The following is a 17,517-nucleotide window of genomic DNA, read 5'->3' on the forward strand; positions in this document are numbered from 1 at the left end:
GCAACTGGTGTCAGAAATGAGGGCAATCTTATGGACTGAGCCCTGAAACTTAGTAGGTACCTCTCAAAAAGGAGACCATTTTGCTCTATTAACACTATATGAATACTGTCTTAGGCTCTTCACATATTAATTCCTCAGAAAACTTTTACCATATTGTAAAATAATACAGTGAAGTCTCAGAAAGGCCACATATGCGTGAATCAGAGAATGCATTCCAATCCAAGTTGGTCTGGCTCCAAAGCCAGTGTTCTATCTATTGTATCATGTATTAGTGACCATTTTTTTCCCCAAGTTAACCTCCTTTTAGATTTTAATGACTTATTTTTATACCATTCTCTTTGTTAATATACTGTCACCAAGTAAGACTGAGTAAGCACATGACAGGGTTTATGTAATTTAGTTCTACAATTGGATAGTGTTAATGAGTAATTTTAACGGTGCTAACAAGGCAAGTAGATCATAGGCATTACAGAGAAATAGCATAATTCTGATCCAAAGAATTTCAATAATATGGTTCAAGATTACAGCTATCATCTAAACAAACTGTGCATCAATGAAAAAATGAAACTATATCACGCCTAAAACAAATATGAGTAGGTATCAAAGAAATACAGATTTATCTCCCATAAGAGAAGTTAAATTTGAACAATTTCAGCATATTTTCCTACATACCAAGTCACATCATTATAGTCTCATTTCTAAAAGCCAAGTTAATACCAGGTAGGAAGTTATCAACTTGACTCTATGTCTTATATTTCTTATCCTACCATTAAAACTAAGAGACCCACTCAAAGTACTATGTAGGTCAGATCTTCACAAGAATTATGAAACAGATTCTCTTATGCTCCACTCTGGTAGACGAGAGATCTTGCTGCAACAATCACATCTTTGATCTCGTTGGCATTTCAGATATTTCAAACACAAAGCATCATCTAGCCTCACCAACTGCCCTACAATTCTTGCAGAGAAAGTACTGTTAAAACTGAACTCTGCTATGGGGCATAGTTGCACATACCTGTGATCTCAGCCACTCAGCAGGCTGAGGTAGGAAGATTCCAGTTCAAGGTTAGCCTGGGAAACTTAGTGTGACCCTACCTCAAAGCAAAAGTTAAAAGAAAAAAAAAAAAAGGCCTGGGGATGTTTAATTCAGTGGTAGAGTGCTTGACTAGTACACAGAAAGCCCTGAATTCATGCTCCAGTACCACAAAAAAGAAAGGAGAGGGGACAGGGAGAGAGATAGAGAGAAAGAGACGAAGGAAGGAAGGAAGGAAGGAAGGAAGGAAGGAAGGAAGGAAGAAAGGAAGGAAGGAAGGAAGAAAGGAAGGAAGGAAGGAAGGAAGGAAGACAAAAGAAAGAAGGGAAGGAAGGAAAGATAGATCTGACCCCAGTAATGTTCAAAAACAACTTTCCCCTTTAAACTGTTCTTGGTTTTAAAATAAATGACCAGGATTGTGAGGGTAACACACTCCCATTTAGGCTGGGTTGAAAAAACATTAAATAGCAATATGTGAAAATGTAAAGATTCCAAAATGAGAACTGAGATAACAAATTTTCCTTATAGACTTATAAAACTCCAAGCAAACTTTTAAAATAAAAAATAATTAAATATATTGGAAACCTATTTAAATATAAAGCTTTCATGGTAATCTTCAGAGCAAATCAGTTCATATTTAAAAACTGAAACATCCCCATTTTGCCATAAGATGAGGTACTTCTCTGGTAAAGAACATATTATTATTATTCTTATTATCATCTTTCATACCAGATGATTCTTTAGTAGTGTAAAGTATGTTTATTGCATAACTATTTCCTCTAGTATAGTTGGCTATGCTAATCATCACATGGACACAAAACAGAACTTAGGCAATATTTAGGCCCAAAATCTGACCAAAATATATCTCAGATCCAAATTAACATCCCTTCTAATTTATCTGAAAGAATGAACTAATATGCCTTTTTATTAATAGATTAGAATGATCTTCTGATTTATCAACTAAACACAAACGTAAGTAGAAAAGTGAAAATTAATTATTTAGTATGAGTGGGTAACAAGCACATAAGGAGACTGTCTGTGGCAAAGTGGAACACAAGGCTACCCTACCAAAGAACTATTTGTAAGAAGTAATCCTTAAAAGAACTCTAATACCAGGTTTATCTAAATGATAAAATACATTTCATATCTAATGAAAACTCTTATTAGCAGAATGGCTTGAGTTTTCTTTAAAAGGTTCCAAAATATCTGAAATTCTTTGAAAACAGGTGTTTTCTGGGAAGCTTATTTTACATGTAGATATACAAACATGTACTATTCATTATTTTTATCATAGGAAAGACTCTTTTCTCAAATGTGACTCTTAAAACTTTCCACATTAATTTAAAGAATTGAGATTTTTTAAAATATGAGTAAAAGAAAATCATATAGGAACTGGTAACAAATATTAAAAAGCTGAAGTTATGCTACTTTTAACATGCAATTATTTGCTGTCTTAATTGAGTGCTAATAAAAGCAGGAATCTCCTCTGGAGTTCTCAGTATACAAATGAAGAGTCATTTCAGTAACACAATCACATGGTGGTTGTACCAGAACCATTCAATGTTACAACAGGAATAGTATTAATAGATATTAATTTGGCTAGATTACCGATTACACTGACAGTATCTAGAGGTCAATATCAACCACTACTGAAATATACTACTCCCTCCAGTAAGTGTCAACTGCAATTCTAACATGCACTAATAACTTCAAAGAAAGTTCCTTGAAGCAAGGGCCAGTACAATATTTCATGTATGTGCCTATTATTATAATAACACAAATAGTAACTGAGGCGTGCTTATTACCATTTTTATATATACCTACTAAAATGAGGAATATGTACTTGGAATAAAAAGCGAATGAAAAAGCTATGCTAAGTTCTAAGAATTATAGGTAAATTTCTGAGTTCCTTTAATGTTCTAATATTCTACATGGGAAATGTTACTATATTAACTCCACAAAAAGTGCTACTATAGTAATAATGTCGATTTCTAAAATGTGAGTATATATTCTGTGTTAGCATGGCAAAAACTCATGAACAGAAACAAAGGGCATACAATTCTGCGAAACATTCATTCTATTGATCTATCTCAATAAACTGGTAGAATGTTTAACACTGATACTGATAAACTAAAACTGAGCTGTGTATGAACTTCTCAGATGACTTCCTTACTCATTATTTTACTTTATCTTTGGGTCTCCTAAAATGCTTTTTGTTGTTAGGGGAATCATTTAGAGGACTTTTAAACCCCTTCTGTTATAGCCTGTGTTTCGATGTTCCCTCAAAGCCTCATGCAGTCATGTGGAAACGGGCTTTTCAGAGGTGGCTGAATCTAGAGTGAGAGATGCTGGGATTAAGGGTGTGTGATCAGCTCACTGAGGGATTTGGCACCGCCCTAACCCCAGCGCCCAATAGAGTACAAAAGAGGCAGAAAGCCCTTGTTACGATTGGTTGTTGGTTTTGCATCTCCCAGCCATAAACTGTTCTCCTTTGCCATGCCACCATGCCCTGGAGCCAGCCAATTACAGACTGAAACCTCACAAACTGTGAGCTAAATAAACTTTCCCTGCTGTAACTTTGGATGTCAAGTATCTTGTCTCAGCAACTCGAGGAAAGTAACTAAGACTCCTTCCATTTCCATAGGGCTTTGTTAGTGCTAACATTCAGAATCCAGGGCTAAGTCGTCCAATATTCCAGAGAAGAAAATATGTTAAGTCCATCAAAGAACGTTTCATAACACTCTAAGTCACAGTTCCCACATCCCACATCAAGAATGAACACCAAAAATACAACATAAAATTAAAGATTCCAAAATTCCAAACTAGATTACTAAATCAGGATCTCAAACATTGAGACCAACAACTTTGAATTTTTAAAAACTCAGGTAGGTGTGATGATCCATCAGGTCTGCAAATCACTCCCATAAAAAAAGACAAATTCTAAAAATATAGAGAAATTAGATTTAAAATTTTAGAGGTTTATTTTCTGGAACTGATAGACTGAGAATTCTATTCATCTCTAAATGGGGAAGGAATTACATACAAATAGGGCCTCAAATAAATGCATTTACCAGCTCGTTTTATTCATAGGGCTTTTTAAGTAACACTGTATTACCAAGTTTCTAACTAGAAATTAATATACTAGTTGAAATCTCTGTCCTCCTATTTAAAGCAAACTTCATGTCTGTTTAGTAGATTAAAATAAGTTTGGGAAAAGCATTTCTAAAACTAATATTATTTTAAAGATACTTTTAAAATTATCCACAAGGACAAGTCATTCATTTGTGGAGTGACATGCACTCTTTTGCCAGCCTTACAGGTTTTAAAATGAAAAAGAAACTTTAGAACAATTCAAAGCCATAATTTTTCAGTGGGGGAAGAGTAGACCAGAAAGGCTTAATATACTCAAAGTCACACAACTCTTTAGAAGCAAAGGCAGGAATGGATACCAAGTTTTCTATAAACTGCATTTCTGTAATAATATAATGGAAACATAAGCATCATAATTTTTCAAGTTGCTTACAGAAACATTACACATAAAGAACTTTGTTGCTTCTGTTTATTAAATTTGTCTTTAAAAAATGAATCCAGAATATAAGAAGGTTTTAAAAAAAATAAACCTTACCATTTCATCTGGTACTCCATGCCGATCAAATTGATAAAATGATGCTACACAAGTAATAATCCACCAACTAAAACCTAATGGATCTCTGGACTTGATGACAGGCATAGAAGGTCTTTGTTCACTGGATGTTTCAAAGAGTGTTTTAAGTATTTTATTCAACCAGCTCCAAAATGACTGTAAAAACAGAGGTAACATAATTTAGTTAAATTAAGACACTGTTTCAGACTGAAGGCTTTTCCTCCATTTTCAAAATGAGGTGTACATACAAAAGAGAACATAAAACACACAAAGCTTGAAGAATAATTTTTTTAAATAAAATAACCAAGTTAAGGATTATAGCATAATTGGTACTTCAGAAATACCCTACATGTCCCCAAAGTAACATCAACTTCTCCCATCCAATGGTGACAATTTTCCGGACTTCCCTGATGAATCATTCCTTTGGTTTTAAAGGTTGGCCACTATTATATAAGCCTGCAAGCCTACACTACATACTGTTCAGATTCACCTACTACATTTTTGTGTTTTTTTCAATGTATGCTTGTATTCTTAATGGGTTTGTTTCTGTTCTTTAATAACTTGGTCTTTTTGCTCAACAACATGTTTTTGAGCTCATTCATATTAATGAGTATCACCATAGTTCACTGGAATATTTCAGTGTATAACTAACTATACAGTAAACCATTTAATTAATCTAGTACCTTTGAACACTTAGTGAGTTTTAGTCAATTTTTTCCTAGGTATTTTTTTCTGGGTATTACATTTAAATATGAAAGTTATTAGGTATAAAATTGTAGGCAAGAGCCGGGTGTGGTGGCGCACACTTGTAATCCCAGCACTCGGGAGGCTGAGGCAGTAGGATCATTGAAAGTTCGAGGCCAGCCTGGGCTACAAAGTGAGCTCAAGGCCAGCCTGAACTGCATAGAGAGACGCTGTCTCAAAAAGACAAAAAAAAAAAAAAAAATTGTTGGCAAGTTCTTTTAGTTTTTAATGTCTGTAGAATCTGAAGTCATGCTCTTATTTTTAGTATTGATTTTTTTTAAAGTATTGATTCTTTTTGTAATCACCTCAAGAGAGATTGGTCAATTTTATCTATAATTTTCTTTTTTCTCTTTTGTTTTTTTGAGACAGGGTCTCACTAGGTAGAGGTAATTACAACTAGATGTACATTTATCAAATACCTTCCCTAAACTTCACAACTTTTTCCACGACCCACTCTCCATTTCACTTTATTTTTTCTCTCACTTGACATTTTTCTTTTTTTTTCTTTATTTTAAAAATAATAGGAGGAAAACATTAACAGACAGACAACCTCTCCATGCCATTTAACTACTCTGGTAGTTTTCTTTTTTGCTCCTGTACTATACTGCATATAACAAGCATTACAAAATCTCCTTTCTACACCACTGAGGCAATTATAAGCCGCATTTAGCTACCATGTGCTTCCTTTAATGTTAACCTGTAACAATTCCTCAGATTTTATCATTTATAACCTTGACACTTTTCAAGAGCATAGGACAGTTGACTACTGATATTGACTACTGAAATATCAGTTGAGTACTGATATTTGCGATTAAGCATTTTTGTCAAAAAAGTAGCAGAAATATTTTTGTTCTTTTAATGCATCATATTGGGAATATATGCTATCAATTTGTCCTTTACTGGTTAAACTTTTACTTCATTATGGTGGTATCTGTCAGATTTTCTAGCTCTATAAAGTTGTCTTAAGTTTTTATCTGCTTTACAATTGTTCCTGGGGAAAAAGGTTTCATCAGCTGGAGTAATTCTGTTTTTAGTTTTCTTCCAGTTACTTTGCACAAGCTTATCCAGTTTCATGCTTTTCATTTTGTAAATTTAGACTAGTTTAAAAGACTCCTGGTTCAGGGGCACTCTCTTTTGTAAGGTCCCAAACGATTGTTCCTTTCCTGGATTTTCATTTTTCCTTCCTTTCTGTGGTGGTGGTGGTGGTATAAGTATGTGCTCTTTGGGATTCTTTTTTTTCCCCCCATGGTAGTGGTATTTTGTTTTACAAAATCTAATATTTGTTTAATTAACTAAATTTATTGGTTCATTTTAGGTACGCATACTGATCACATCCATCACAGGGAATCTGTACCTGTACATGATATACCTTCTTTAAACCTGAAATTTTGTTTCTTGATCCCATCACTTTGCAATCCCCAAATGTTACCACTATTTCCTCTCCACCTTTTCTCCCCTTAAGCCTCTCCTCAAACACTTTCTCTTCACTCCATGAAGAATCATATGTCATTTCCATAGTCAGCTCTCAGATCTACAACACAACTTATTCAGTATTTCCCTACACTGCCAATTGCTTTAGACCAATTTTATGATCATAGCTAGCTCTCTTCTCTCCTAAGTTCTGTCACACCATCCTTGCTTGTTCAGAAACAACTGTGGTAGAAGCTTCGATGATTTTTACTTTTTGAAATTTATAGCCCTGAGCAGTCCTATTTTCTAGTTATGTAAATGGCATTTTTAGGGCAAGTTTTTTGTTTATCTTTATTTCTTGGGGAGGTTATATGGAAGAACAAGAGTTTAGATATCCATTCATTATCTCTGGCTACTTAAATAAAAGTCAATGGCTTGAATTTTTAAGTAAAATTCAGGTAATATGAACTCAGATTATAAACCTGCATAAGTTCTGGATTACAATAATAGATAGTACATAAAAGCAATTTTAATGCTCTGCAAAACACCACCATTATAGACAGACAATATTCCTTAAAAGCTAAGTGTTTAGCTCATCTCTTTGAATGCCCAACTTTATGGACAGCTGGCATATGGGTGCACTACCAGCCTGGGAGCTTTTACTTCTGCTCATGTATGCTGTAATGCATGAAAGACAAAGTTAGACAATCCAACAGCCTCTGAGGTTATGAAGCAGCTATCTGGTTCAGCTGACTGAGACCTCATCTACATTTAATACTTACTCTCTGTATTTTTACTTTCTACTACTAGCTTACTGACACATTTAATGTTTGTTATATGATATCCAGCATGATTAGAGTATTTTTAGCTCAAGAAGTTCAAACTGTCTTACCCTCAGGAATGGAAACTACTATTTGAGTATCAAAATAAAACAGTTTGGGGCTGGGGATTTAGCTCACTGGCACAGTGCCTGCCTGGCAAGCGCGAGGTCGTGGGTTCGATTCCTGGTTCCAGAAACCGCCGCCCCCACCAAAAAAAAACAAAACAAAACAACAGTCTCTCAAAACTGCCCATAATGTTATTTTAGTTGTAATTTAAAAACTGAAATGACCTTAGACTTTCACTATTTAAAAAAAACCTTCCAGTTAGCAAATAAAATGAAGAATATGCAAATCACTCAAACAATAAATGTTACTGTATAAATTTCTGCAACTTTACATCTTATATTGGGCCTACTTTTCTGTTTAAATGTTAAAAAAAAAGACTACAAGATGAATAAAAAGGCAACAAGATGAATACAGGCACAGTAGCTATATGTGGTTTACATTTCAAGACTGGACTTTTTAAAACAAGAATAATTCTAAAAAACTATAAAATTCTGATAATAAAGTCATAAAATTCTTATAAAGTAATAAAATCTATAGAAAATGGAAACATTCATGTTTACTATGACAAAGGGGTTAAAGAAACTGTCAAATAACCAAAAGTAAAAGACTCCTGAGACTTGTAACACCTAAATTTCACTTAGAAAGCTAAAGATTACTCTGACAAACCAAAGGGCAAGGAGGAAAATAATCTTACTCAAAAAGAAAAAAAACATTGCAGTTAGGTATTTGGTGTTAAAATAACTCAAAATGAATACAGCACTTGTCAATGTGCAAAAGTAGAGCTGTAATTAAAAACTAGATCTAAATTCATGTTTTTATATCAAAATACAAGTATCCTATGATTAAATAGACACATACACACACACACTAGCTAAATAAATATTAGATAACAGGATCCAACTTTACAAAGTGAAATATTGGAAAATCCAAAATTCCATGAAAAAAATCCAAAGTACTTTTTCATATACTATAAACAATTTTTAGTACCATTTCTCAGTAGATTTTTTTTTGTATTTCTTCCTATAAATAGCTCTTCTTCAATAACCTATAGATTACATTTTAATAATCTATTTAATAATCAATAACGTTTATTTCTACTTGAAATAAAGGCCTATTTTGAAGACCTGATTCAAAATCAGGCGAAAGAAGTTTTTCTATTTTTCCTTTTGTGTTTTGCTTTTTCCCTCAGTGACTTATGATGCTATAAAACTGCGGAATAGAAGTCTGTGTCTTACTTCACCTGAAATCCAAGTCTGCCAATTTTCTGACTAAAATGTTTTCTGGATTACCAGAAGGGATTAAATATTTTAACCTAAAACATTCCTCATAGAACAAAAAAGAACCTGAGAAATAAGAGTCAAATTTTAGACTTTCATCTTTTCTTACTAATTTTACATTTAAAAAAGTATTTGGTACACAGCTAACATTATTTGGTGGTTGTTGTTGCCTTCCAGTAAAGAAGGAATTCAAGAATTTTCTTGGCCAGACCATTGAGTAAATTCAGTGTAATCGTCAGTTATTATCACTAAACAGCAATTTTTCAACTTACTTCTGAGAGAGACCATTTATGTCGGTGGTCTAGAATATGTATGAGTAGAACCCATAATTCTTTTATGCATGAACAATGACAATTATCACTCAGTAATGCTTCAGAAGGTCTAACCTGTGGGAAAGAACCAGAAGATATTATTTACAAGTAAGTAGCAAAATTTTACATGCCACATCTCATTGTTTTAAAAGAATTGTTTTTAAAAAAATATATCCTAATTTACATAAACTTTTTGTGAAAATGCCATTTCATTAATTTTTAAAATCAATTTCCTTTTCAAAAAAAAAAGAATGAATTTGATATCTGACTTAATAAAGAACAAGCAAACAATAACTTATGTTTTATATATTATCTGCAATATTCAACAAACTTTTCTTCTAAAGGGGCAAATAGTAAATACTGAAGATGGCAGTACAAAAGCAACCACAGACAGCAGGCGAAAGAAACAGGGCTGTGTTCCAGTAAAAATTTTATTCATAAAAACAGGAGGTAAGCTGGACTGAACCTCAGGGACACTGCTCATTGAGTGGCCCCTGCCCTAAGCATAAAGGCTTCTAATGAAGATTACAAAATAATGATTCACTGTAAAAAACAAAAACTTTTACAAAGTATAATACTAAGAATTCATATATGTTAAGCAATTCCCAAATTATTTATTATTTCTGTAACAAAATATCCTGATCACTTATAGCTCATAGAGGTATTTCCAAGTACAGATGACTAAAATTCATGAAGTATTCGATATCTCACCTATGCTATATATACACGGCTAACATAAAACACTGTAAAAAATTAACTGTTCACCTATTACTAGGAATCCTAGTCAGAACAATTAGGCAAGAAAAAGAAAGAAAAAACACCCCATTTTGAAAGGAAGAAGTTAAATTATCCCCATTTCTAGATGATGAGCTCTTAAATATAGAAAACCCTAAAAAATTCTCCAAAGCATTTTAGAACTAATACATAAATGCAGCAAAATTAAAGGATATAAATCAACACACAAAAATCCAGTTTCAATATACTAATAGCAAATTATCCAAGAAAAATCAATAAAATGATCTATCCTTAACAGCTACCAAAGAAGAAATACATAGGAATAAATGTAACCAAGGAGGTGAGAACTTGCATGCTGAAAACTACTGGTGAAAAAAACTGAACACATACATAAATGCAAATATATCTTGCGTTCATGGACTGGAATAAACACTGTTAAAAAGTTGATATTATACAAGGTATCCAGCAGATTTAATATAATCCCTACCAAAATAGAATTTTTCATGAAAATAGGAAAAAAGCACAATTTGAAAATTTGGGAGGAGGGACCAAGATGGTGGTGTGGTAAGCAGCTGAGAAAGAGTCTGTCTGAGAGTCGCTGCCCAGATGCTCGAAGATAGCAACGGGAGGAAGACAAGGAGGGAAGTGGGTCCCCTGGACCTAGGAAGGATGTGAGGCATGAACTGAAGCCCATGGAAAGAGCAAAGGGAGAAAGTTCAACAAAGTAAAAGGAGGTAGCTGCCTACGCCTTCTCCCTGAGACTGGACTGAGAGGAGCAATTCAAACCTGTGGACACACGTTGCCTGCGCAGACCGCTGAGGCCTCCATGGAGAGACGCAGCAGTGGAGGGGAGCAGCACATGTGAAGGACTGCACTGCCTGGCAGTGAGTGCTGAGGGCTCAGTCGTCCCGCAGGAGACAGCGACTGGCAGGGAGCCATCTTGGAGACAGGCCAGCTGAGCTCAGAACTCAGAGCAGCTGCTGGTTCCATCTAGCGGCTCCCAGCTGGGCTCAGGCCCACAGAAGGTGTCCTCATGGCTGCAGGCCAAATGCATCTGCTTTCAGCCAGAAGGTGCAGCCTCGCTGAGATTATCCACTACCCCACCAAAACGCCACTGCTGGCTTGCTGGGGTAAATCAACACAGACTGGGACTCTGTCTCCACGTATAGTCTACCATGACAGCAGAGACAGACCTAAAAGTAGACCTTTCCTCTTTTGTTTTTCTCTGGATTTTGTGTGGTGGTAGTGGTTTTGTTTTTCTCTCCTTCATTGTTTGACCTTGTTTTTATATGAGTGGGAACGTGTTTTTCAGGCTCTGTGGTTTTGGTTCTGTTCTTTTTATCTCTTTCTTCTCTTTTTCCCTTCAGTCTTCTGCACCAGTTTGCCAAAGTTAGTGTGATCCTCCTTTATCCTCTGCCTTCTTATCTCTTCCTCTTCTTCCACTTCTCTATTTTCTCCCTAACCCATTTTAAATTTTAATCCCTGAGGACAACATTAACTTACCAAGGACTTGTACACTATAGATAATTCTCTGGTTTGATTTAGACTTTTTTATATAACCACAAATCTAGTTCATACAATTAAAGGTGGCAAATTAATGATTAGCCTAGTGTGTCATTTCCTTGGCTATGTTTGAGGTTACTGTCACTGCTGATGGTACCACTATAGCAATATATTCATGTGTAAAACACCGTGCTATAGATGATAAATATATATACTTTAGTCAACTACAATAAGTTGTATTAAAATAACATTACTGTATCATACCTGGTTAACTTACTAATTATTGTACATACAAGTAGAGATTATACTTGTAAACTGAAATAAGTAATAATAATCTACAAATTTCCACTTTTTGAAAAGGAATATATCATGCTGAACCTTTAACATGTTCACACCAGTTTGAACCACCAGTGGTAAACATATGACTGTCCTACTGGGTATCATGGGACAGTCCTATTGGGTGGTACAAGTAGCCTGATGGGACACTCATATGCAGGGCCCTATCGTGAACATGTTAAACCGGGGTCTCTATTAAATACTTCTCATAAATGCAGTTAGGTAAAAAACACAGAAGTTACCTACATGCACACCAATGTTAACAGCAGCACAATTCATAATAGCTAATGCCTAGAAGCAGCCTGTGTCCATCACAGATAAATGGGCTAAAAAAATGCAGCATCTATACATAAAGGACTACTACTAAGCTATAAATAAGGATGCATATGAGGAAAATGGATGTGCCTGGGAAATATAATGTTGAGTGAAGTGAACGAGACACCTATGGTTAAATACCACCTGTCATGTCTCAGCTGAGTAAAGCAAAGTACAAATAAAGAGCAAAATAAAGGGTGGATAGAAGGAAATATGGAGACAGATTTTTTGCAAATGGGAAAGGGTCCAGGATACTGAAGGCCAGGGAGACGGGGAGGGAAGGGGAAGAAAAAGGATAAAATGTCTCATGTATGGCTAATAATACCTACAATAGATCTAAACACTGTATGTCATAAACATGAACTGAAAAAAACAATAGGAATGAAAATAGGGAAAGGAGATTTAGAGATGGAAGAGAGGTGGTGAGTACGTGGGGCCAGGGGATTAAAAAAGAACTGAGTCTTGTGATATATATGTACCAGTTGCTAAGATGGATGTAAATTTCCTGCCCTGCGAACATGCACTAATAAAAAAATAATAAAATAACAGTAAAAAAAATCCACAGAAATTATCCAGGAGTCTAGACCTTAAATGAAAATAAACAAATCTTTCCTTAAATTTTAAAGTAACTAATTACAGATTTGCTTTTTTTATTATTACATTAATAGCACTCTAATAGATTAAAGGGCTAGCTTCTCCTGAGTCAATGTTGAACTTCAAGTTCCTTTCACTTACTTATTAATGATAGGATGGCAAGAGCAACTTCACTTACAAAATACATATATATCAAAAATGGGCTTTCTCATCCTCTTCTCACTTCTTTCAGTAAATATTACATGGTAACATACCTCTCTTACAGATCATTTATTCAAGAAAGGTAAATTTAGCACCTACTAAATGCCAGGCAGTGGAGAGTGAAGGAAAAACACAGTAATAGGGACTGAGCCACCGTGCCCACAGGAAACTCAGATCTACGAAACAGAATAGAGGTTGCTGAAACAACCCAAGGATACTAAGAAATCTGATCTTTGAGAAATGTAGCAAACACAGCCCCTTTAACAAATAATGCTGGGGAAACTGGTTATCCACACGCAGAATATTAAATCTAGACCCACACCTCTCACCATGCACTAAAATAAAATTAAAATGGATCAAAGACCCAGATATTAAAAGAGAATCTGCTGAAAGTAAAATAGGGCAAACTCTTGAAGACACAGGCATAGGCCAAGACCTTCTCAGCAGAAGCACAATTTCATAAGAAATAACACAAAGAATCAACAAATGGGATTATATTAAATTTACAAAAGCTTCCTCACAGCAAATCCACCTGTGAACAGACTGAAGAGTCAATTTATGAAATGGGAAAATAATGTTCCTAGTTACTTCTCAGATATAAGACTATTATCTAAAATAAAGAACTAAAAGAAAAAAGACCTAATCAAAAAATGTGCAAATTAAATGAAGAGACACTTCTTCAAAGAAATACAACTGGCCAATAAACATAAATGTTCAGAAATGCAAATTAAAATTAAACTGATATTCTATCTTACTCCACAAAGAATGGCCATCATCAAGAAATCAAATATTAACAAATGTTGGCAAAGCTGTGGGGAAAAACGGAACATTTCTGTACTGTTGGTGGAAATGTAAACGAAACAACCAGGACAGAAATCAGGATGAAGATTCCTCAGAAACCTAAAACTAGAAATTCCAATTGATCCAGATGCTCCCCTTCTGGCTATCTTCCAAAAAGAGTTAGACATCTTATTCCAATAATATATACATACTCATGACTATAGCAGCACAATTCATAATAGCTAAATCTTGGAAGTGGCCTAAATATCCATCAACGAATGAATGAATACAGAAAATAAGGTATTTATATACAACGAAGTACTATTATGTCATAAAAGGACACACTTCAGTCATTTGTAGCTTGAGACCAGAATGTTAAATAAAATAAATCAAACATACAAATTTAAATATGGCATGGTTTCTCTTACGAGAAATTCAAAATATAAAGAGCAAAACAAAAAACAGATAATAGGAAAAAAAAACAGATCTTTTGGAAAATAGAAGGGGACAGCCAGGTGTGGTGATGCATGCCTGTAACCCCAGCACTTGGGAGGCTGAAGCAGGAGGATCGCTGTCAATTCAAGGCCAGACGGAGAACCTAAACTGCTTAGCGAGACCCTGTCTAGAAAAAAAAACAAGAAAGAGAAAAAAATGTTAAGGGAAGGGGACGAAGAGATACAGGGAGAGAAAAGGGAAGGGGATGAAAAGGGTGTTCTGTACATGCATCAACATCTCAAAAGGAGTGTAATCATTATGTACTGTAAGTATGTACTAATTAAAAAGAATTGGAAAAAAAATGAGAAAAAAATCCTCAAAAATGCTAAAATATAATCTAACTTAAAAATTGGCAATAGACCTATTTTTCAAAAAAAGACATACAAATGGTCAAATGGAATATGAAAAATGTTTAATGTTATTACTCATCAGGGAAATGGAAATGAAAACCACAATGAGGTATCACCTATCACTTCACTCTAGTAGCAGCTATTATCAAAAGGACTAAAGAGGGCTGGGGGTGTAGCTTAGAGATAGACTACTACAAAGCAGTGTGAGGCCCTGAATTTGATTCTCAACACTAAAAAAAAAAAAAGGAAAGATAACAGGTGCTAACAAAAGTGTAGAGAAAAGGGAACACTTATACACTGTTAGTAGGGATGAAAATTATTACAATTATTATTGAAAACAGTATGGGAATTTGTCAAAAAATTAAACTACCATATGATGCAGCAATCCCACTATTGGGATATAAACAAAGGAAATGAAACCAGCGTGTTGAAAAGATGTATCAGTTGAAGAGATATCTACACTTTCACTGTGAACTATTCACAATGGCCAAGAGATGGAAATAACCTAAGTGTTCATCAAATGATGAGTGGACACAGTGTATGTACACAATAAATGTTACTCAGCCTTGAAAAAGAATGAAACTTTGTCATTAGTGACGATATGGATGGAACTGGAGATCATGTTAAGTACAGGATGCCAAACACAGAAGAGGAATACTGCATGATCTCTCTATGTGACATCTAAAACAGTTGCTCTCCTAGAAGCTGACAGTAGCACGGTGGTTACTGGAGGCTGGGGAGAAGAGATGAAGAGACATGGGGGAAGGTTGATCAATGGATACAAGCAGATACGAATACGAAGTTGTGATGTGGTATTACTCTGATGGGTGCCTATATGTAACAATAACGTACTGTACATTTCAAAAACCTAGCCTAGAAAAAAAAATTTGAAAGTTTTCACCGTAAACAAATGATAACTGTTTGAGGAACAGATACCCTTAGCCTCACTACATTATACAATGTATGCATGCATTGAATTATATCATCTTTAACACTATAAACATGTACAATGTTTGCTTCTATGTACCATTTAAAAAATAAATTTAATTCTAGCTTATTGTAAATGTTTAAATCGAAATTGTTTGTTTCCAGATAAAAACTAGATAGAAAATTAAAACAACAAGTAAACAAACCTCTTAAATTCTTGTACATTAAATCATAAGATCTGACTTATCATTAAGTTTCAAAAATATAAGCAACTTTTGAAGCATTACCTTGTCATACCTCTTGAGTGACAGGCTTATTAAATCACAGAAAAGATTTTCACAGTGTTCTTCAAATAGGCTCACATTGGTGAAATTGTCACCTGCCAGACTGATAAACTGATGACCATATGCAGCTTGTTCTGAAAATGTAATGAAACACATTCTACTTAAAAGTACTTGACATTTTACTTGAACTCAGAAGGAGGAAAAATAAGCGTTGACCTTTAATTGTGAGAAAAGTGAAATATACAGTTAAAAAATTTATAAATAAAAGTTGAATTTGACAAAAATCACTTTATATGAGCCCTGAAACATGTGAAAACATTTCTAATCCTTTAAGATATAATTAAATAAACTTCTCCTTATGTTGTTTAACTTTCATTAATAAGTATCTTTGAAAAGTATTAATGTTGTATCTCTTTAAAATAGGAAACAGGAAATCTTCACCTGTAATTCTAACCAACAAAGACTAAAAGATTATTCTTTTAGTGATAAAGTGAACACGTTATTGTTTTATGGCATAAAATAAACAAAGGTAATAAGCAAAATGTGTACCTATATTACAATTAAATCTCTTGAGTATTGTTCTTAGGAAATACTATGTGGAAAGTAGTCCAATGAGAGGAAATTATAAATCTATACATACCCTAGTATATTATTGTGTATATAAGTGTACACACACTTATACACACGTGTGCACTTTTAAAATTTATGAAGAGTGCTCGCTTCAGCTGCACATATACTAAAATTTATTAAGAAATTGACAAAAGGTGTGCGGGCAATACCTTTTACAATGTAAATAGTTTGGTAAAGGAACATAAATATGCCAAACAGTAAGATCAAAAAAAAAAGGCAACATATGAAATAAAAGATTGATAGCCACAGCATAAACTTCTATAATAATAACTTGCAAAAAGTAATGAAGAGATAAGAAAACATAAATAGATAATAAAAATATGTGAAGATGTTCTAATTCACTGGAAACCAAAAATCACAAACTAAAAGGGCTCTCAAAAATAAAAAGAACAATGTTCATTATTGGTAAAAATATGAAGTAAAGGTACACTCACAGTTAATGGACATAAACTACAATATGCCACTCCTAAGAATCTATCTTACAGAACAGTATGCACACAGATAGATGTGTGTATGTGTGTGCAGTGAAAAGTTATTGGTAATATTTTAAAAAAGAAATCTTAAAAAAATATACATGGCTAAATGAACTTTACCAGATTCATAAAATGCAGTAGAGTATATAGCTCTAAGTGAATAAGTAGAGCTATATATACTATCATGAAAAGACATTTAAAAACTGAAAGACCACATTAAATGATATAGCATTTAGTTAGAAACAAAGATAAAGTCCAGTTGAGTTTCTATACATGTGTATTAATAGACAGTAGGACAAATAGACCAAGCTATTCCTGCAAAAAGGGAGTAAAACGTATTTTTTACTTCAGTACTTTACTTTTAAAAAAATATCAGAAAAGTACTTATGGAGGGCTGGGGATTTAGCTCAGCGGCAAAAGCGCCTGCCTGGCAAGCGCAAGGTCGTGAGTTCGGTTCCTGGTACCAGAGAAAAACCAAAAAAAAAAGAAACAACCTAAAATACATTGCTGAGCTTCCCAGTTTGCTTTCCCTTCCTCATACTGATGACATGTTTCCTCTAATTCTTTGTGCTGTGCTTCCAAATTCTTT

The 17,517-nt window shown here is 34.2% G+C and overlaps 1 protein-coding gene across 1 annotated transcript in view; it reads right to left on the reverse strand.

The window, feature by feature from the left end:
• Positions 1-17,517, reverse strand: part of Mms22l (MMS22-like, DNA repair protein) — a 120,739-nt gene that overhangs the window by 92,101 nt on the left and 11,121 nt on the right. The window contains exons 8-10 of the mRNA XM_005377795.2: positions 15,829-15,959; positions 9,267-9,380; positions 4,659-4,832 (exon numbers count right to left, since the gene is read on the reverse strand). Of these exons, the coding sequence (XP_005377852.1) occupies positions 4,659-4,832; positions 9,267-9,380; positions 15,829-15,959 (419 nt within the window). The remainder of the gene's footprint in view (positions 1-4,658; positions 4,833-9,266; positions 9,381-15,828; positions 15,960-17,517) is intronic.

The sequence above is a fragment of the Chinchilla lanigera genome, unplaced genomic scaffold (genome assembly GCF_000276665.1).
Source record: "Chinchilla lanigera isolate Chin_1 unplaced genomic scaffold, ChiLan1.0 scaffold00010, whole genome shotgun sequence".
Taxonomy (NCBI): Eukaryota; Metazoa; Chordata; class Mammalia; order Rodentia; family Chinchillidae; genus Chinchilla; species Chinchilla lanigera.